The sequence below is a fragment of the Ictidomys tridecemlineatus genome, chromosome 3 (assembly GCF_052094955.1).
Source record: "Ictidomys tridecemlineatus isolate mIctTri1 chromosome 3, mIctTri1.hap1, whole genome shotgun sequence".
Lineage (NCBI taxonomy): Eukaryota > Metazoa > Chordata > Mammalia > Rodentia > Sciuridae > Ictidomys > Ictidomys tridecemlineatus.
This window is the reverse complement of record NC_135479.1, coordinates 62765043-62785159: the sequence shown is the minus strand read 5'-3', so window position 1 is coordinate 62785159 and position 20117 is coordinate 62765043. Positions and strand designations below refer to the sequence as shown.

General features: G+C 55.5%; 1 protein-coding gene across 1 annotated transcript in view; it reads left to right on the top strand.

Annotated features, from left to right (window-relative positions):
* Positions 1–5028: 5028 nt before the first annotated feature.
* Positions 5029–20117, top strand: part of Myo15a (myosin XVA) — a 55876-nt gene continuing 40787 nt past the window's right edge. Inside the window, exons 1-11 of the mRNA XM_078041105.1 lie at positions 5029–9159; positions 11567–11649; positions 12240–12303; positions 12976–13085; positions 13409–13483; positions 13697–13787; positions 17215–17220; positions 17588–17691; positions 17833–17896; positions 18843–18956; positions 19582–19743. Of these exons, the coding sequence (XP_077897231.1) occupies positions 5578–9159; positions 11567–11649; positions 12240–12303; positions 12976–13085; positions 13409–13483; positions 13697–13787; positions 17215–17220; positions 17588–17691; positions 17833–17896; positions 18843–18956; positions 19582–19743 (4455 nt within the window). The 5' untranslated portion in view covers positions 5029–5577. The remainder of the gene's footprint in view (positions 9160–11566; positions 11650–12239; positions 12304–12975; positions 13086–13408; positions 13484–13696; positions 13788–17214; positions 17221–17587; positions 17692–17832; positions 17897–18842; positions 18957–19581; positions 19744–20117) is intronic.

Genomic DNA, 20117 nt, shown 5'->3' with positions numbered 1-20117 from the left:
AGGGAGAGGTTGAGAAGGCCCTGAGCTCACAGGGTGTCCAGCCCAGTCCAGGCCTTGGATGGATACAGGCCCATTTTATCCCCCAAGCTGTCTGGGAGAAGGTGGGAGATGTAGTCAGAGGCTTGGGGTCCTCAGGAAGCTGGTTCCTCCTGGTGGCCAGGCTGTTTCCTGGGCTCCCCCTGTGGATCAGTGCAGTCTCATGTTTTGTGTCCTGGGCCTTCTGGATCTATGATCAACATGATTATACTATCTAAGCCTGAGTGTGAGATAGGGGTGCTGTGCATGATGGCCAGGTTGGTGTGACTCAGCAGCTCGCAATGCCCTTAGGGCTGCGGAAGCCCCCTATAGGGGAGCCCCCCAAGGTCCCCAACCCATGCTACCAGGATAAGCTCAAGGGTTGAGCCCTGTTCCTCTTAGCTGCCCTGTTCTCCTCACTTAACCTCCCCTTGCAAACAGGAGAAGACCTCATTCAGGTCTGTACTCAGGCTGCAGGGCTGCCCTCTGCCCCAGGTGGCATCCTGACCTGGCTGTAGCATTCAAAGTGCAAAAGAGCCAAGGGAGCAAATGTGTCCCTCTGTCTGTCCAACGTCTGTGTGTTCATTCATTCTCCATGGCCCTTCCTCCCCAGTTTAGATTCCACAATTTCTCATTTCAGAACCCTCCTTTGGCAAGGAACTCCAAGCTCCTCTGTCCTGCTCAAGAACTGGGCACCTGGGCACCCCCTCCCAACCCCCGAGGTGCCAACTGCCCAGACGCTGCACAGTAGCTCCTCCAACCCCTCTGTTCCCACTCCTCCACTTGCTGTGGATCCTAGCTAGAGAACTCCTGCCTTCCCTGAAACACCCCGTGCTCATCTGAACCCCCTTCTCCCGCCATGAAGGAGGAGGCTGCCTCCCTGGGATCTCGCGCTCCGTGGAGGGTGCATTCTCCTCCCTCACCCTCAAGTCTCTCTGTATCATGTCTCTCAATATCTTTTTGTCCCTCTCCCTCTCACCTTCTGTCCACTTGATTTGCCAGCTTATCTGACCAGGTCAGGGCTTCTATGACAGAAAACCACAGGCCAGATGGTTTTAACAACAGAAAGTCATTTCTCACAGTTCTGAGGCTAGATGGCTCAGGTAAGGCGCGGACAGGGCAGGTGTCTCCTGAGGCCTGTCACTTCAGCTTCCAGTGGCTCCTTATCACTGCATCCTGAGGAGGGTTCTTAGGGGGCTTCCCCACCCTAAGGGCACCAGGAGCTGCTGAGTCACACCTGAGGACCTCCCACCAGAGCCCCAGGTGTCTTCCCACTACACCTCTCCCCAGGCTAACCCCAGTGCCAATCTCTTCACCTCACCCCTGAGCACACATTAACACATCATCCAAATGGCTCCTGATGCCAGGCATTGCCGAGCAAGGACCATTTTTAATCCATCTCTTCTTACCCTCAGCAGGCTCAACCCAGCTGACTGGTCTCTTCCTGCCTCCTCGTCCCCCTCCCCCAGGGTCCTCTCCTCACTCTGTCTCTCTCCTTGGCAGCCCTCACCCCAGCCTGCACCTCACCTACTCTGCTGAAAATCTGTCCCTGCAACTTCCAGGCCTGAGAACAAACCATCTCCTGACTCACCCCTGCATGCTGCTGCCTTGCCCCGAACTGCTGCCTCCCAGAACAGACTTGTGCTTCCACATAGTCATCCCTTCTGCTTCAGAGAACAGTTCTGCCCAAGTCAACCCCAATCCTGCCTGGCTGTACCCTTACCCCAACCCTTTCCAACCCCTTCAGGCCTACCTGTTTTACCAGGTCCCAAATGTGTCTGCTATATTTTGTCACTTCTCTGTCCCAGCCAAGCCAATGGTCCCACACCTTGCCTACACTGTGCATCCCCTCCCAACCTTCCCACAGAGACCCTAGAACATTTTTCAAGACCATTTGATGAGAAGCAAAGGGAAGTCCCAGTTGCCAAATGTGTGGCCTCAAGCAACTTGCTAAACCTCTCTCTGCCTGCTTCCTCAACTGTAAAATGAGAAGAATCAGTCCCACCTCAGGAATTTGTAATGAGTGTTGGGTGGGCTGTGTGTGGCCTGCACTTCTGAACCTAGGCCCTGCAGGCAGCGACACAGACCCCATGGCTTCCTCTCTGTGGCTCTCTCAGATGAGTCTTTAAAATCTCTCATATTAAGCCCTTCATTGATAAAATAGAAAGAATTCCATTCTCACATATGTGAGAATCTAGTGAGATATTCCAGGAAAGCCTTCAGCATTGAACCTGACACAAAGCAAATACTTTGTAGTGTTAGTTATTTTTTTATTACTTCCAAAATGCAAATGCTTCCATGGCTTTCCACTACTTCAGGGATTAGGGACCAAAGCCCTGTCCCAGCCTCATAGGGCCAGCCCCTGCCTGCCATCCTGACTACTTTACATTCTATACATCCCTCTTCATCTGCTCTTGGGGGAGAGGCTCAGAGACATGGCCTAGGCAACCTTCACTGGCATATCAGAGACAGCACTGGTTGTCTTTGCACCTGTAGGAGACCAGCTGTGTCTCAGGCTTGTCCAGTGGCTCAGTAAGGGCCCTCTGCCTCCAGAACTCCCAGCTGGAGTAGGCTGTGGAGTCAGCCCTACCAAGCCCCTGCCTGCAGCCAGCACCCAGAGATTCTCTCCTCCTATGTGAGGACCCAAGTACTAAGAACTCAGCAGGCAGGCAGGCCCAGCCAGGAGAGCGGCTCTGGATCCTTCAAGTCTGGGATCCCCCTCCCTATTCACATGGCCTTGAACAAATCACTCACTTTACCTCTTCAAGTCTGGGTTTCCTAATCTTTTTTTTTTCTTTTTTTTATCCTTTCTTTTTTATTTTATCTTATTGGTACCAGGGATTGAACCTAGGGATGCTTAACTATCAAGCCACATCCCCAGCCCTTTTTATTTATTTATTTTATCTATGGCCTCCATAAGTTGCTGAGGCTGGCTTTGAATTTATGATCCTTCTGCCTTAGCCTCCCAAATCACTGGGATTATAGGCCTGCACCACCATGCCAGGCTTGAGTTTCCTCCTCTTGACAATAGAGATGATAATAGTTTCTGCCTCAAAGCCTGTTCAGTGAGTCCCATGAGATCACTGTGCTAATATACCTGGCCAGGGCTTTAGGGTCAGGAGGGCAGGGGGCAGGGGGGCAGTGGGGGGTGTCATATCCGGGCTCAAAAAAACCAACTTCTGTGTCCTTGTTCTCCTTCAAGTGAGCAGTGGCCACAGCCCAGAGAGTAGTGAGAAAGAAAGCAGCTTGGAAGGAGGTGACAGAGAATGGCTGTCCCTCTATCCCCTCAAAATCCATACTGCAGAAAGCCGACTCCCTGCGTGCCCTTGCCCAGGAAGCTGCTCAGTCGCTCCGGTTTCCATCCATTGTCCTGTCTCCTCTGGATGGCTACCTGAAGCAGGAGCCACCAGCCTCTGGCATCACCTCTCTAAATGGCTAGTTCCCTAATGGGCTCTTGAGAGTCTCGGGGAAGAGCAGCAGGAACCAGAGGAGGAAGGTGAAGAGACGGAGACAGTGAGCAGAGGAGGAGAGGCAGACAAGGAGAGAGGAAGGTCTCCTTGCTCCTTGCCTCCATCCAGGAAGACCTCTTGTCAACCCTGAAGTCAAAGTTGAGCAGGCTGAGGCTCTGAAGCCACTCCCTGGAGACATGAAGGTGACAAGGAGAAGAATGAGGGCCACGACCTCACTGCTTAGCTGTCTCCCATGCTGCCTTTTAAGCAACCAAAGCATAAGCATTGGGGCCTAACAGCTAAAATCAAGTTCAGTAAATAGGCAGCCTGGAGTCTGTCATCAGCCATTCTGGATCCTAGATGTCCTGATCCATGGGCAGAAGGAAGAGTGAGAGGAGGAAGAGAAGATGAGGAGCAGGAGGAAGAGGTACCAGGGATTGAATCCATGGGCATTTAACCACTTAACCACATCCCCAGTCCTTTTTTTTTTTCTATTTTGAGACAGGTCTTGCTAAGTTGTTTAGGGCCTCCATAAGTTGCTGAGGCTGGCTTTGAATTTGTGATCCTCCTGCCTCAGGCCCCTGAGTGGGTGGGATTACAGGCATGCACCACCATACCCAGCTGAGAAGTAACAATTCTAAGGCTTTGGACTCCAGAACTGCTATCCACAACATCCCAAGTTCTTTCCCATCTTCTTCTTCTAACAATCCACAACTCCTACCTCCCCTTTTTGGTGCCAGGGTTGGAGTCCAGAGCCTTGCACATGCTAAACATGGGTTTTACTACTAAGCCACACCCCTGCCCAGCTTCTGCCCCTTTTAGGGCAAATTTTCAAAATCAAGCCTAACTGGTCACCACCCAAGATGGTTGGCACATGGCCTTGGGTCAGATATCCAAACTGTCAGAGAGGGCAGGGGTCACATGACTACAGCTACTCAGCTAGGGAAGGAACAGAGAAGAATGGACAGAACTAGTTAGGGGGGCTGGGGATGTGGCTCAAGCGGTAGCACGCTCGCCTGGCATGCGTGCTGCCCGGGTTCGATCCTCAGCACCACATACAAACAAAGATGTTGTGTCCGCCAAAAACTAAAAAATAAATATTAAAATTCTCTCTCTCTCTCTCTCTCAAAACAAAACAAAACAAAACAAAAAAAAAACAAGAACTAGTTAGGGACATCAACAAGGAGCCACCACAAAGCCCCTTCCATCTCTTGAGTTACCAAGCAGTTCCACTGAATCTTGCCTCTTCCTGATACAGTTTATCATTCCCAGTCTACAGATGAGGAAACCATGGCCCAAAGAGGGCAAAGGGCTCTCCTGAGGTCACACAGCCCATCAGTGACAGGGCTGGGAAACAGGCCTAGCTCATCTTCTATTTCTACTCCTCTGCCCCACTCCCTTCTCCATAGACTGTTGAGACATTCCACCTTTCCCTGCTCTGTGAGGCAGCAGCCCAGCTCTCCCCAATGCATTATTCAACTGCTGAGAGCCAGCTAGCTCCCATTACCTTGACCGCTGCCCTGGGGCAGCTACCTTGCCCTGCCCACTCCCCTCCTTTCTTGCCTAAGACCTGAAAGATCCAAGGTTCTCTTCCAGGGTGGCTTGGTGGGCTTTGACCACCCCATCTTGGGCTAAGGAGATCTGGTTTCACTCTGGCTCAATGCAGGTGGGCTGGGTGGTCTAGGGCAGGTGGCATCCTTTCTTAGGGCTCAGAGACCCAAGCACTCTGCTTTGGGGGTTTAGTCAGCTGAGGCACAGGGAGGCCTGACCTGGGTCAGCATGGTTGTTGCCATGGCAATTCCAAAGCCAGGATGACCCCCTCCCCCCAGCACAGGCCTCCCCAGGTTTCCCCTGCCCAGTAAACTACACCCACGCACTTTCCACTGCGGCTGGAGGGTGAAACCCAAGGCGTCTCTAGAGGAGATGAATTATGGATCCACCCTCCCCGAATGCTGGCCCATCCCTCCCCAAACCATCCGCCAGTCCCGGCTGCCCAGAGACAAAGGAGGCCGGGTGTCCAGCTGCCAGCAGGAAACCTAGCAGATCCTTGTGTCTCCAAATCCCTGAACCTGTGATACTCAGCCCCAGGCAGTGGTAGGAGCAGGAAGCGACCATGGCAAAGGAGGAAGATGAGGAGAAGAAAGCCAAGAAAGGAAAGAAGGGCAAGAAGGCCCCGGAGCCGGAGAAGCCCAAACGGAGCCTTAAGGGGACCTCCCGTCTGTTCATGGGCTTCCGAGATCGAACGCCCAAGATCTCCAAGAAGGGCCAGTTCCGGAGCGCATCAGCTTTCTTCTGGGGCCTCCACACTGGGCCCCAGAAGACCAAACGCAAGAAGAAGGCCCGCACAGTGCTCAAGTCCACGTCCAAGCTCATGACGCAGATGCGCATAGGCAAAAAGAAGCGGGCGATGAAGGGGAAGAAGCCCTCTTTCATGGTGATCCGCTTCCCCGGACGTCGTGGGTACGGCCGTCTGCGGCCCCGGGCCCGGTCACTCAGCAAGGCATCCACGGCCATCAACTGGCTCACCAAGAAGTTCCTCCTCAAGAAGGCTGAGGAGTCGGGCAGTGAGCAAGCCACGCTGGACGCCTGGCTGCAGCGCTCGGGCTCCCGCGTGGGCTCCCGCAAGCTGCCCTTCCCATCGGGCGCAGAGATCCTGCGGCCCGGGGGCCGGCTCCGCAGATTCCCGCGCAGCCACAGCATCTACTCCTCTGGGGAGCCCGTGGGCTTCCTGCCCTTCGAGGACGAGGCTCCATTCCGGGGCTCGGGCTCCCGCAAGTCGCTGTATGGGCTCGAGGGCTTCCAGGACCTGGGCGAGTATTACGACTACCACCGCGAGGGCGACGACTACTATGACCAGCAATCGCTGTACCACTACGAGGAACAGGAGCCCTACCTGGCCGGCTACAGGCCCTACAGCCCAACCTGGCAGCCCTATGGCGAGCACTTCTACGGGTACCCGCCTGAGGACCCCTATGACTACTACCACCCTGACTACTATAGTGGCTCCTTCTACCCAGGGTACGGCTATGGCTATGACGACTATGAACCCCCCTACGCACCCCCATCTGGGTATTCATCTCCTTATAGCTACCATGATGGGTTTGAGGGTGAGGCCTACCCATATAGCCACTACCTAGATCCCTATGCACCTTATGACATGCCATACCCACCCTATGACCTTCCATACGACACCCCATATCCTGCACCCTACTTTGATCCATATGGGGTCCCCTACACCGTCCCCTATGCTGAAGACATCTATGGAGGTGGAGATGAGGCCATCTATGCCCCCGAAGTGCCCTATCTTTATCCAGAGGAGCCGTCCTTTGCCTACCCCTGGGTACCACCACCTATACTGTCACCCCACAATCCATATGCCCACCCCATGGATGACATCGTGGAGCTGGAGGAGCCGGAGGAAGCAGGTGAGGAGCGGCAGAGCACCTCCTTCCGCCTGCCCAGTGCAGCCTTCTTTGAGCAGCAAGGAATGGACAAGCCGGCCAGGTCCAAGCTGTCCCTCATCCGCAAGTTCCGCCTCTTCCCACGGCCGCAAGTGAAGCTGTTTGGAAAGGAGAAGCTGGAGGTGCCCCTGCCCCCATCCCTGGACATTCCACTGGGGGATGCAGATGAAGAGGAGGAGGAGGAAGAGATGCCCCCAGTGCCCACCGTGCCCTATGCCCACCCTTACTGGGGCTTCCTTACACCTCGCCAGCGCAACCTCCAACGGGCCCTGTCGGCCTTTGGTGCCCACCGTGGCCTGAGCTTCAACCCTGATTTGGGTCGCCCGCCACCCCGCCCCGCCACCTCACTGGCACGTTTTCTCAAAAAGACGCTGTCAGAAAAGAAGCCCGTTCCACGGCTCAGGGGTAGCCAGAAGGCACGAGGGGCCAGCCCTGCAGTCCGGGAGGCGGCCTACAAACGCTTCGGCTACAAGCTGGCCGGCATGGACCCTGACCGGCCCAACACGCCCATCGTGCTGAGGAGGACCCAGCCACGGGCCCAAAACAACAACAACTCCCACCACCCACCCTCGCCGGCACCCACGCCTCGGATACTTTCCCACTGGAGCAAGCTCGTCTCCCCTTCAGCTTCCCGGAGGCCCCCCAGCCCTGGCCCACCGCCTGCCCCACCCTTCTCCCCAACACTCTCAGGCCTGCCCCGGCCAGCCTCCCCCTATGGCTCCCTCCGGCGACACCCACCACCCTGGGCCGCCCCAGCTCACGTGCCCCGAGCACCCCAGGCAAACTGGTGGGCCTTTGTGGAGCCCCCTCCTGTAAGCCCAGAGGTGCCCCTTGACCTGCTAGCCTTCCCGGTGCCCCGACCCTCGTTCAGGGGCTCCCGCCACAGAGGGTCAGCCTTTGGCTTTCCCGGGGCCTCCCCAGTGGCACCGAGGAGGCGGGCCTGGAGTCCCCTGCCCTCACCTCAGCCCTCCCTGAGGAACCTGCCAGGTCTGGGCTACCGCTCACCCTTGGGGCCCTTGTCCCCTCAGCTGTCTCTCCGTAGGGGCCCCTTCCAGCCGCCCTTCCCACCTCCACCCCACCGGCCTGGATCTCTGCGGGAGCCCCCAAAGCCACGGCAACGACCAGCCTCCGGGCGCCTGGGCCCACCCCGTTCACCAGTGCTGGGTTCGCCCCGACTACCCCCACTGCCCCCTCTGCTGGGCCGTGGCCCCCGGCACCGGTCCCTCAACCTGCCTTCACGCCTCCCTCACACCTGGCGGCGCCTCAGCGAGCCGCCCACCCGGGCTGTGAAGCCACAGGTACGCCGGCCGTTCCACCTGCCACCAAGGGCCAGGACTTGGAGAGCTGCTGCAGGGTCCCAGGAGCACCAGGAGAGTCAGCACGAACCTGAGGACTCCGAGACACCCTGGATAGTGCCCCCGCTGGACCCCAGCTGGGACATAGACGTGCCTCCCACCCAGCGCCCACCGTCGCCCTGGCCAGGAAGTGTGGGCAGCCTTCGCGGCTTTTCCAGGCCACCTCCTGTGCCTGAAAATCCCTTCCTACAGCACGTGGGCCCGGTATCATCCGCTGCTGCCCAGCCTGAGGGCCCAGCCTCTAACGCCACCAGCATCTTCCTGGGCAGACACCATGACCCAGGACCTGGACAGCTCACCAAATCCGCTGGCCCTGGCCCTGAGAATCCTGAAGAAGCGGCCACCCCAGGAGAACCCCAGCCATCAGCAGAGTCCAAGACCCTAACCCTAACACCTCCAAAGGATGCCCCCGCGGAGCACAAGGCATTACGGCTCAGCCTCTCATATCCACTGGCTATGTGTGACCAGACAAGGGCTACAGGGCCACTCTGGCACCGCTCGAGGACACTGCCCAGACCCCTGGCTCCTTTGGCCCCCACTGGGGCCCCAGGACCCCTGCCCAAGGAGGGTGAGCGACCCCAGCCTCGATCTGGGCGTTTTGCCGTGGTCTTACCTCAGGTGCGGAAACTGAGCTCCTTCCAGCAAGGTAGGCCTGCTGCCCTGCAGCCACCTCAACAACTGGCCCAGGACCCCCAGCATGGCCCAGAGCTCCGAGCCTGTGGTCTGCGCTGGTCCCGCCTCTGGCTGCCAGCAGCTGCCCGCCGGCCCTGGCCACGAGTACAGGCCCAACCCCAGTCCCACCGCCTGGGCCTTGGAGCTGCTTGCCTGTCTCTCAGGGGCCCCTGGAAAGAAAATGGCCCTCAAAACTGTCAGAACAAGGTATGTAGTAAAGGCAAAGGGAGGGCATGGTAGTTCTGGCCTGGGAAGTGGGACAGGAAGTGACCTAGGGAGGCAGCCAGAGTCCAGTGTGACCTTGGCAAGCTGCTTCTTGCTTGGGCCTCTCGGTTATCTCCATCTGCCAGATGGGGAGAGGAGCCTGGGCCTCCCAGAGCCTCTGCAGAGTGAAACAAGGGGAGGCCCAGCACAGGCACGCACAGCGTAGAGATGCAGGACACTGTTCCTCGGTGGCTTTTGGGACGGGAGCTTTTCTGTCAATTTCTGCCTGAGACCTGGGTGTCCCTGTCTTGGCTCAATGTGAATGGCACACCTGGCTCCCAGCCATTCCTCAGAGGTTTGGGCCAAACTGGGTGCAAAACTGCAGGACCCTGTTCCACCCACCATGGCCACGCACATGTCTTCCCACCTCCCACTGACCCTCCTGTCCCCCAGATTGGAGTCATCTTTCTCCTTGGGGTTCCTGTTGTCCTTTGATGGTCCCCTGGGCTGCAGGATTCTGGACTAAGAGAAGGTGGGGACTCAAACTTCTAGCCTTCTTATTATAGAGGCCACATGGTGGATAGGGAGATGAGCCTTGAGACTGTCTGGGCCCGGGGTGGGGTGCCAAGCAGGTAGCCTCTCTGAAGAGTACCCGGCCTGAGTTTGGCTACCACACTCATGGCAGAACACGAGCCCAAAGCTGGGTGGCCCTCAGGGGGGCGGGTGGTCACTGGAGCCTCCCCCGGGACAGGATAGGCGGGGCAAGCAGGGACAGCAGGTGCTTCTCGGCCTCTGCAGACGGTGCCTAGTGGAGCGGGCAGCCAGCTGGGTCAGGCAATGGCAACGGGGGCAGCCTGGCTGCTGGGGGGGCCCTGGCCCCGGCGACGGGTTCCCCGTACCGTGTGGGCTGCAGCGTTGCGGGAGCGAGGCACAGGGCGCCTGGGGGTGAGGGGCAAGGATGCCTGGGCCCTCCTCACCCTGGAATACGTGAGTGACTGAATTATTCAGGGTCTGTGACTGCTGGCGAGCACATGGGCAGATGGGTGGGCTGGAGGCCAGGGCTGAAAGGGTGATACTGTGCCCTACTTAGCAGCCCAGCAGTGGTCACGCAGCACACAGAGCCCGTCCCGGTGTCCTCTTTCCTCACCTGCCCAGGGACGGGTACAACTGGGATCAGAAAGGCAGAGTATGCGCACATGTTCGCTCACAGTTCTGCGGAGCCTTGCAGTCCTGTGACTGCAAGTGGGCATCTGTGCGGCCAATGGAGGAAAGCAAGTGTATGCGGAGGGCTGAGCAGATGTGGTATCCATGGGGGCTGGGTTATTTGCTTACTCTTGGCATGTGTGCACCTACACATAAACAGAGATCCTGCAGCCCAAATGTGGTACTGGGACTTTCATTCTCAAGACCCCAAGGTTGGTGGGAGGCTGGCTGGGTGGCAGGAGATCAAGAGTTCAAAGCCAGACTTGACAATTTAGCAAGGCCCTAAGCAACTGCGTGAGATATTGGGATGTGGCTCAGTGGTTAAGTGCCCCTGGGTTCGATCCCCAGTGCCAAAAATAAAAAATAAAAACAAAACAAAACCAAAAAAAAAACAAAACCCAAGGTTGGGGAGCTGGGGCTGGGGCTTAGTGGTAGCACCCTTGCCTGGCATGTGTGAGGCACTGGGTTCGATTCTCAGCACCGCATAGAAATAAATAAAATAAAAGCCCATCAACAACTAAAAATATATATATATTTAATAAAATAAATAAATAAAAGACCCAAGGCTGAGAACTGTCCCAGTGATCCACCTACATGTTCATGACAAGTGGATGTTGAGAACTGGTCCCTACGTGTGTGGTGGGTGCCCCCAGCTGAAGTCCTCCGCATCCTATAAGACCACAGGTGCTCATGGGAGCCACGACAGATGCAAAGACCACTGTGTTTGAATTACACGGGATGGGTGCCGGGGTATGATCCTGAGACAGTCCCCATCTTGGCTGTCCCAGAGGCTCCCTGCCTCAGGACACTGCATCAGGATACATGACCATGAAGTTGTCACACAAGTCAACACACAGGGTCTGCCAGCAAGAAGGATGCTGGCACCAAGAGGGCTGAGTTTGGGAGGGGAATAGGAGAGTGTGGGTGTGTTTGTGTGCGTGGACGTGTATGTGCTCACTCCGTGGGGCAGGACACTCGGAACTCACAGGAGCACTAGCGGGAGGAACGCCAAGGTCAAGCACATCTCCCTGGGTTGCACACAGGTTCCCTAAGCCACTGCATTTGATGGCAAGGAGTCTTCAGGAGCCCCTGGGCTGGCCCTGAGATTCCCTCTCTGACAGTGCAAGCAGGTGCAAGGTCTGTCCAAGCCAGGGCACCCACGGGACGCCCTATAACCTGCCGACCCCATCCCCTCTCTTTCTCACAGATGCACTCCATCCGAAACCTGCCTTCCGTGCGGTCCAACGAGCAGCGCAGGGAGGACGGAGTGGAGGACATGACCCAGCTAGAGTGAGTGGGCAGGGCCAGTTAGGGGTCACTGTGGGGCTCCCATACTCCCAGCCAGAGTGCCTGATATCTCTCTCCCAGAACATTTTCAGAGCCTCTGTTTCCCCATGCTCAATGAAGAGTCCATAAAGGCCAATGGGTGTACTGACTTCGGAGCTCTGTGAAGTCTGACAGGCCTCAGTTCAAATCCCAGCCCCATCACTTACCAGCTGGGGGCGGCCCTTGGGCAAGTCACTCAGTCCCTCATCCACAGGAGCGGGGTGGGATGGCAGTCGTGAGAGCAGTGGTGTGTTGGGGGTGCCTGATGCATGGATTAAATCATAATGTTATTATTTAATCACAGGAATTCAGTCCTCCTGGCTGCTGCCTTAGAGTGTCTCCCAATCCCCCCCCCCCAGATGCAGACGATTAGCATTACCCATTGAATTGAGGCACAGCAAAGTGAAGTGACTTGGTCCCCGAGTCTCAAAGCTGGTTAATGTCAGAGACAGGGCTTGAACTCAGGCCTGCCTGACCAGGACTGAGTGGGGAGGAGGCCCTTGCCAGTTCGGGTCCCAGGAACACTGACAGCTTTCCTCCACGTCTCCTTCTAGAGACCTCCAGGAAACCACGGTGCTGTCCAATCTCAAGACCCGATTTGAACGGAACCTCATCTACGTAAGTCCTGGGGCGGTCCCCAGTTGAGAAGGCAGATGCCTTCTGGGGATCAGGGGGGAAGGACAGGTGTCTCCTGTTGGACTTGGTTCAGCTCTGGTTTCATCTCTGGGGTTCCAGAGAATGCTAGAAGCTGGAATTCTAAAATCGAAAGTCCTAAAATGGTATTAAAAGAGTGAACCCCGGGAGCAGAGGCCTGGAGACAGGGAATCCAGAAACTGGTGACCCCCTACCCCAGTGGATCCAGGGGCCCGATGGATCAAGCCTCCAAAGTTCTAGAATCTCTTAAACCTGGATCCCAGAGGTTGACCAGAGAACTGAAACCACAGTGCAGAAAGGCAGGGACACCCAGAGGGCTCTGGCCACCTCAGATCCTTCCCCATTGCTCCTGAAGCCTGGTGGGACCATGAAGTGGGCGGTGGTCAACACGGCCACCCTAGGGGGATGGTGGCTGCAGGGCTTGGCTCCCTCCATGCTCCTCAGCCTAAGCCTGTGTGGTGTGCTTGAGCTTCCAGTATTAAAACAGACCAGTAGAGGGTTCTAGATGGCAATACTAAAGCCAGGCAACCAGACATCTGCTCAACTGGAGAGGGGTCCCAGGCTCCAAGAGCGGGGGAGGGACGGCCATAGAGGGCCACCAGGAGCCATGGTACTGAGGCCAACATCTGTCAGCAGACGTACATCGGCAGCATCCTGGTTTCAGTGAACCCATACCGGATGTTCGGGATCTACGGTCCAGACCAGGTGCAGCAGTACCACGGGCGGGCCCTGGGAGAGAATCCTCCGTGAGTGTCTGCAAGACGGTGGGAGAAGGGCTGTCCTGCGGTTGCCAGTCACTGGCCTCCCCTTAGCCCTGGGTGGTGGCTCACAGGATTGGACAGGCCACCTGCTCAGCTCACAGTCTCTCCCCAGGCCTGGCCACGGTCCTCTCTGGAAGCCACCGAGGCTCAGGATGGGGGTGGGTGCACTTCCCTCAGTGGGGTGAAGGATGGACAGAATTGACGGCTTGACTGGACAGAGATGCCCCCACGCACCCAACTCCTGGGAAATTTGGGAATGTGGGAGGCATGGGCTGGCCTCAGGGACACCTAGTGGCCTGTCTCCCCAGGCACCTCTTTGCGATTGCAAATCTCGCCTTCGCCAAAATGCTTGATGCCAAACAGAACCAGTGCATAATCATCAGGTGAGCTGGGCTGTAATCACACAGGGGACCGATGGGGGGGACTCCGAGCAACAGGTCTGCATCCAGCCCAACCTGCTGTATGTAGGACCTGGGAAGCTCAGTAGGCCCCTCTGAGCTGGCTTCTGTCCCTATCCCCTTCTTCATGGTGGGATGGGGAAGGACCCAGAGGAGGCAGCAAACTATTGCAATTGCTCCGCTCCTTTGCTCGGTCAGTGGAGAGAGCGGATCTGGCAAAACGGAGGCGACCAAGCTGATTCTGCGCTACCTGGCCGCCATGAACCAGAAACGGGATGTCATGCAGCAGGTGGGTCTGTCTGTCCACCGCTTGGTGGTCTGTCTTCCTGGAATCCTCAGCTGAGCACTCCTTGCTAAGAGGCAAGGCTCCTCACCCTACTTGGGCCATGGGGAGGCTGAGTTCCAGAGGCATTGGGGCCATTTCGAGGGCTGCTCTTCAGGGGAGGCTCTGGGAAGGGAGAGTTCCCTCCCACCCTATACTTGTGTGTATCCATGGCATCTGGAGGTTGGCACAGTAGAGGTTGCACAGTGGCCTGGCCTCACCTTCCATGGCCACCATTTTCTCCCATCCAGAGGCTGTTCAGACCCCAGTGGTGAAGAAACAGGACAGGTTCAAGTGTAGGGATGGGCATGGGGTCAGGGAGGCAGTAGATACCAGGGAGTGGGTGTCAGACTCTGGGCATGGGCCTGTGTCATGTTAGAGTCTTTTTTTTTTATATTTATTTTTTAGTTTTAGGTGGACACAATATTTTTATTTTACATTTATGTGATGCTGAGGATCGAACCCAGTGCCTCATGCATGCTAGGTGAGCGCTCTACCACTGAGCCAAAACTCCAGCCCCATGTTAGGGTCTTACTTACCAGGAAAATGCTGTTCTCTGAACCTGAGAATCTAAGAAGCTCATCCATTTCCTTCGTAAAGGTTTATAGAGGATCTACTGTGTGCTAGGTGCTGGGGAGGAGGCAGAAGCAACTCAGACAAATGTTCACACACTCATGTGAATTTCATTCTAGTAGAGGGAAAGAAAAAATAGAACATATATATACATATATGTATGCATATATGTAAATTATGTACATGTGTAAAGGCAGTGTGTTGGGGAGAAAAACAGTAAGGAAGAAGGGTGAGGAGTGCTAGGGGTTGTCATTGTGAGCATGGTGGTCACAGAGTGGCCCTGAACGTGTCTGGGGGAAGAATGAAGAGGTTACAGGAGGCGCATGTACAAGGGCCCAGAGGTCCGTGCTCAAGGGACAGCAAATCACCAGCTTAGAGTACAGGTGAGGGAGGAAAGGGGCTTGAGCCCAGCAGGTGGCAGTGGGGCGGTGTGGGAGGCTGGGTCCAGGTACAGGTAAAAGGACCTGAGAGAGGGAGATAGTGTGAGAGTGGCCCCAGGTGTCTGGCCTGGGCCCAGGCAGCACCAAGGCAGTCGGTCTGCATTGGAGCAGATTTGCCAAGAACAAGTGCTCACTGGGGCATCCTCACAGAGATGGTGGGAATCTGGGGCTCAGGAGAAGATGTCTGGCCCAGCAGGTCAGACTCCAGCACCACAGTCTCTCAGACTTCCCCCGACTCTGGAGCCCACCCAGGTTTGCAGGTGACCACAGTGTCCCAGCCCATGGCAGCATGCTCTCAGCAGGGTGACCTTGGGGCATCGAATTGGAGCTCCTCAGTCCTCAGTGGGGAGTGGGTGGACCCAGGCTATGCAGTCCAGCCTGCCTCCACCCATTCAGATGCGTGCCTTGGCCTCCCACCCAGCCATCAGATCATCTCTTTGTTTCAGGCAGGGTTTTCAAAGCCTCTTTGGGTCAGACTTCTAGGAGAGCAGGCTAGGTGGGCCATGCACCGTGCCAGGTGTGTGATCATGCCACAGTCTCTCGCAGCCCTGGGAAATAGGTACAACTGTGTCCATTTGAACAAGAGAAAACGGAGGCCTGGGAGGGGAATGGACTTACCAGTGTCCCAAAGCAAGGTGATAGAGAAGCTGGGATTTGCAGTCCTGAGCAGAGAGCTACAGGGAAGATAAATGGGGGGATGGGACCTGACTGGGTCTGGGAGTTTCTATGCTGGGCACCCACAACATGCCTGCCCGCTGTGTGACTACAGGGCTCATTTCCCAGCCGTGGCTCTGCCCTGCTCACGTCACCCAGATCTAGGTCAGTTTTATGCATGGCTATATTCTGAGTCTTAAGCAATGTCCTTATTTTGGCTCCACCCCAAATGATGATGGGCATCATCCCCAATCTCTCTCCCATTGGTCAGCAAGAGGATGCCATAATACCACATTCACACCTCCAAAGATTTCAGAAGAAGTCTCGGGGCTCCTTCTCATTGGACTGGTTTTGGTCATGTGTCCTCACCGGACCCAGTCATGTAGCCTGGGCAGTGCTGTGCCCAGATCGGCCAGGGTTTGGACCACACAGTCTTCAAACCTCCAATATTCATTCCCTCTAGCTGAGCCCGCTCCCTAGGCTGGGCTGGGCACACAGAGAATTGGAGAATCTTCTGATATTTCCAAAGGATTCCTAGACTTAGAGATAATGTAAAGCAATGCTCAGCTGGACTTTGACTCACTGAGGGCGTCCCTGACCCTCTCTGGGACTCAGTCTGCTCTTCCATACAACAGGCACAGCAGGTCCTGGAGTAAACAGTGCAGGGGATCTGGCAAACCCCCACCACCAAGACGACAGGTGTTACTTTCTGTGGTGACTCAGCTTTCTCTGCTTCTTCTCTAAGAATTCTTCCTGATGAAGCAACTTAGCCAAAGAAAATGCCATATAATGCCCTGAATATGGGCTTGTCATAGTGCTGTTGGGGATGCCACTCTCAGGGATTCTGGAGTTCCTGGACACATCACATAATACTCAGTTCCCTAATCTGCAAAATAGCAGTGACATTAGTACCAACCTTTTTTTTTTTTTTTTTTCCAGGAGTGGGAGGAGGCTGGTACCGGTGATTGAACTCAGGGGTGCTTAACCACTGAGCAACATCCCCAGCCCTTTATATTTTTTTCTCTTGAGATAGGACCTTGTGTCTCACTAAGTTGCTTGGGGTCTCCCTAAGTTGCTGAGGCTGTCTTTGAACTCGTGATCCTCCTGCCTCAGCCTCCAGAGCTGCTGGGGTTATAGGCATGTGCCACCACCTCCAGCTCAGCAGATTTTTTTGAAGTCCCAGTGTCTGCATAGGACATGCATCAGTCTTACGCAAATACTGGGACTCCTCCTGAGCTGGGATATAGCTCAATGGTAGAGTGCTTGCCTTGCATGCATAAGGCCCTGGGTTCAATCCCCAGCACCATCAAAAAAAAAAAAAAAAAAAAAAAAAAACACAGGGACTCAAGTGCACAAGTAAGCCAGGTGAGGTGGTGTATGACTGTAATCCCAGCAGCTCAGGAGGCAGAGGCAGGAGGATCGCTAATTCAAAGCCAGCCTCAGCAACAGGGAGGCATTAAGCAACTCAGTGAGACCCTGTCTCTAAATAGAATACAAACAAAGGGCTGGGGATGTGGCTCAGTGGTTGAATGTCCCTGAGTTCAACCCTTGTACCCCTCCCCCTGCAAAAAAAAAAAAAATGTGCACAAGTAGATTCCTGTCTGGAGATAGATGATACCCAGGAAAACAGGCAATGACATGAGGGCTGGGGGCATAGGTGGCCAGTTCTGTTAGTGACCAGCAACTGTTTTTGTCCCTTGTTCCCTCCGTCATGGGCACTCCTGAAGATCAAGGTACTTGGAGTGTGTGTGTGTGTGTGTGTGTGTGTGTACGCTCCTGCATGCACAGTAGGCAGAACGGGCAGGAAGAAGCATTCAAAGGCCTGTCCTGAGCTGGGCTGGGGGACTGGTCAGGGGCTGCGGTGTGAGGGCCCTGGGAACAGGAGGAGGGTAGCCCAGGGCTTGCCTGTGGGAGTCGACTGTGTGGAGCTGGTGGCACTGGGGACACCCTGGGATCCTGTAAGAACTCCACCTCTGGTCGCCCCTTACAGAGCACGGTGCCTGGGGAGGTCTGTGCCTGGTTGTCCCCAGTCATTCCCCTCACCCAGACCCCCAAGACAGTGGCCCACCCCCTGCTCCCACCTCTTCTCCCTGGGCTCAGATCCTGGAGGCAACACCCCTCCTGGAGTCCTTCGGCAATGCCAAAACCGTCAGGAACGATAACTCGAGCCGCTTCGGGAAGTTCGTGGAGATCTTTCTAGAAGGGTGAGTGGGACCACTGTGGGGCTACCGAAGGCCTTGCAGTACCCCTCCCGACATAGCAGCCCCCCCGACCCCGACATACCCACCACTGTTCCCCTCCCTCCTTGCTCCTGCCCTGGGAGCTGACTCTGCTCCCCACCCCAGGGGCGTGATCTCTGGTGCCATAACCTCCCAGTACCTGCTCGAGAAATCCAGGATTGTGTTTCAGGTGAGCCAGCCCTTCCCACACTTGTGGGTCCTCGGACATACTGAGTAGATTCTGGGTTAATGAACACAAATGGCATATGGGTTGTACGGGTGTACTGTGATACAGTGACCTTTTCACCTGGTGACCTTTTCACCTTCGTGACCGGGGGCCCTCTAGTCATGGGCTCCACACTGCCCCAGAGCACAAAGCATACTCTTGCCTCAGGGCCTTTGCACCTACTATTTCCCTCCCAGAAGTTTCCATCCCCAAGATGCCTGCTAGGCCAAACCCCTCACCAACTCCAAGTCTTCCTCCAGTTCTCCCTTCTCAGTGAAGTTACCCATTTAGAACCGCAGCCCTGGGCTGGGGATGTAGTTCAGGGCTAGACTAGAGCTTGCCTAGCATTCATGGGGACCTGGCCCACCCTCGGGTACTGCAAAAATAAAAAGGAATAGAACTTCAGTCTCTCTCCACCCGACCCAAACTCTCACTCCCTGTAATGCTTTACTTCTCTCCATAGTGCTTTCCACCAAATGACACATTTTATATTTTAACCAGTGATTTCCTGAGTGTCTTCCCTGCTAGCAGCTAGGCTCCGTGAGGTCAGGGGATTCTGTTGCTTTGTTCTCCGCTGTGTGCCTAGGGCCTAGTACAGGGCCTGGGTCACAGGAAGCGGCCAGAATGCACCACGACGGCACGTCTGGGTTATAAACACAGGTGCAGGCACAGGTGGCCAGTGCACACAGGGAAGATGGGCTGTCTTTTTATTTCTCCCAATAAAAGAAAATCCCATAGCCACTCATACCAAGGCTTCCCCGCTTCTACCCCACCCCCACCCCCAGCTGGTGCCAGAGGTGCTCCATCCAGGACCCTGTGTGTGTGTTAGTGGGCATGCCTGGGCCTGTCTGTGTTGGGGTCACCGAAATGGCAGACTCCCTCCTCTGCATCCATTTGCTCCACTCTGCAGGCCAAAAACGAGAGGAATTACCACATTTTCTATGAGCTGCTGGCTGGACTGCCCGCCCAGCTGCGGCAGGCCTTCAGCCTACAAGAGGCGGAGACCTACTACTACCTGAACCAGGTGAGCACCAGCAGGCTCCCCGGAGCCCCCAGGCCTGATCCTCCCACCCCACCACTCCAGGCTGGGCCAATGGTGCCCTAACGGCCAGTGAAAGTCATGGAGGTTTAGGAAGCACGGGTTTGGATTCAAGGGAGCTCACCACGTCGAGGAGGACGGGAATCTTCAGGGCCAAAGCAGGGGAAGAGAAAACCTACCTTCCTCTTTATTTCTCTGGAGCCTAGAACAACTAACTAGCCTGGGGCTATTACCTGGCCCTCTCTGTGCCTCAGTTTCCTCACCTGAGACATGGGGACAGCATCATGTCACAGCATGGGAACAGAGTGAGATTTTAGAGATGGAAATTCATACACGTCCTGAATTTAGCATTGGCCTGTGGCCCATGCTCCATTGACATGGGCCACTGAGTTTTAATTGTCATTATCAGTGGCTGCAGCCAAGGTGAACAGGAGACCAATCCTCACTAGGCACCACCCTGAGCCATCTCAGAGCTTCCTGGACCTGGAGAGTAGAATGACCGCTTGAGGGACCAGCCCAGGCCACACTTCCCTTCAGGGCAGGGTGGGGACTTTGAGGGCTCCCGGTGCCCACCCAGGGTCCCTGACCTCCAGCCTGTGTCCTGGCCCAGGGCGGGAACTGTGAGATCACCGGCAAGAGCGATGCCGATGACTTCCGCCGGCTCCTAGCTGCCATGGAGGTGTTGGGCTTCAGCGGAGAAGACCAGGACAGCATCTTCCGCATCCTGGCCTCCATCCTGCACCTGGGCAACGTCTACTTTGAGAAGTATGAGGTAAGGGGACATCATGGCTCTCTATTCAGAGACTTGAGAGCTTCTATATTTCCCTTCCAAGTTATACTGTGTACATTTTTTGTATTCTTTTTTTTAATTATTTTTTTTTAAGAGAGGGTGAGAGAGGAGAGAGAGAGAGAATTTTTAATATTTATTTTTTAGTTCTCGGCAGACACAACATCTTTGTTGGTATGTGGTGCTGAGGATCGAACCCGGGCCGCACGCATGCAAAGCAAGCGCGCTACCGCTTGAGCCACATCCCCAGCCCTTTTTTAATTATTTTTATTCTCTGCTTTGGGGTTGTTCTTTTTTATTTGTATTGATCTATAAGGGCTTTTTACATATGTTAAGGAAGTCAGTCCTTTGTTTCTGTT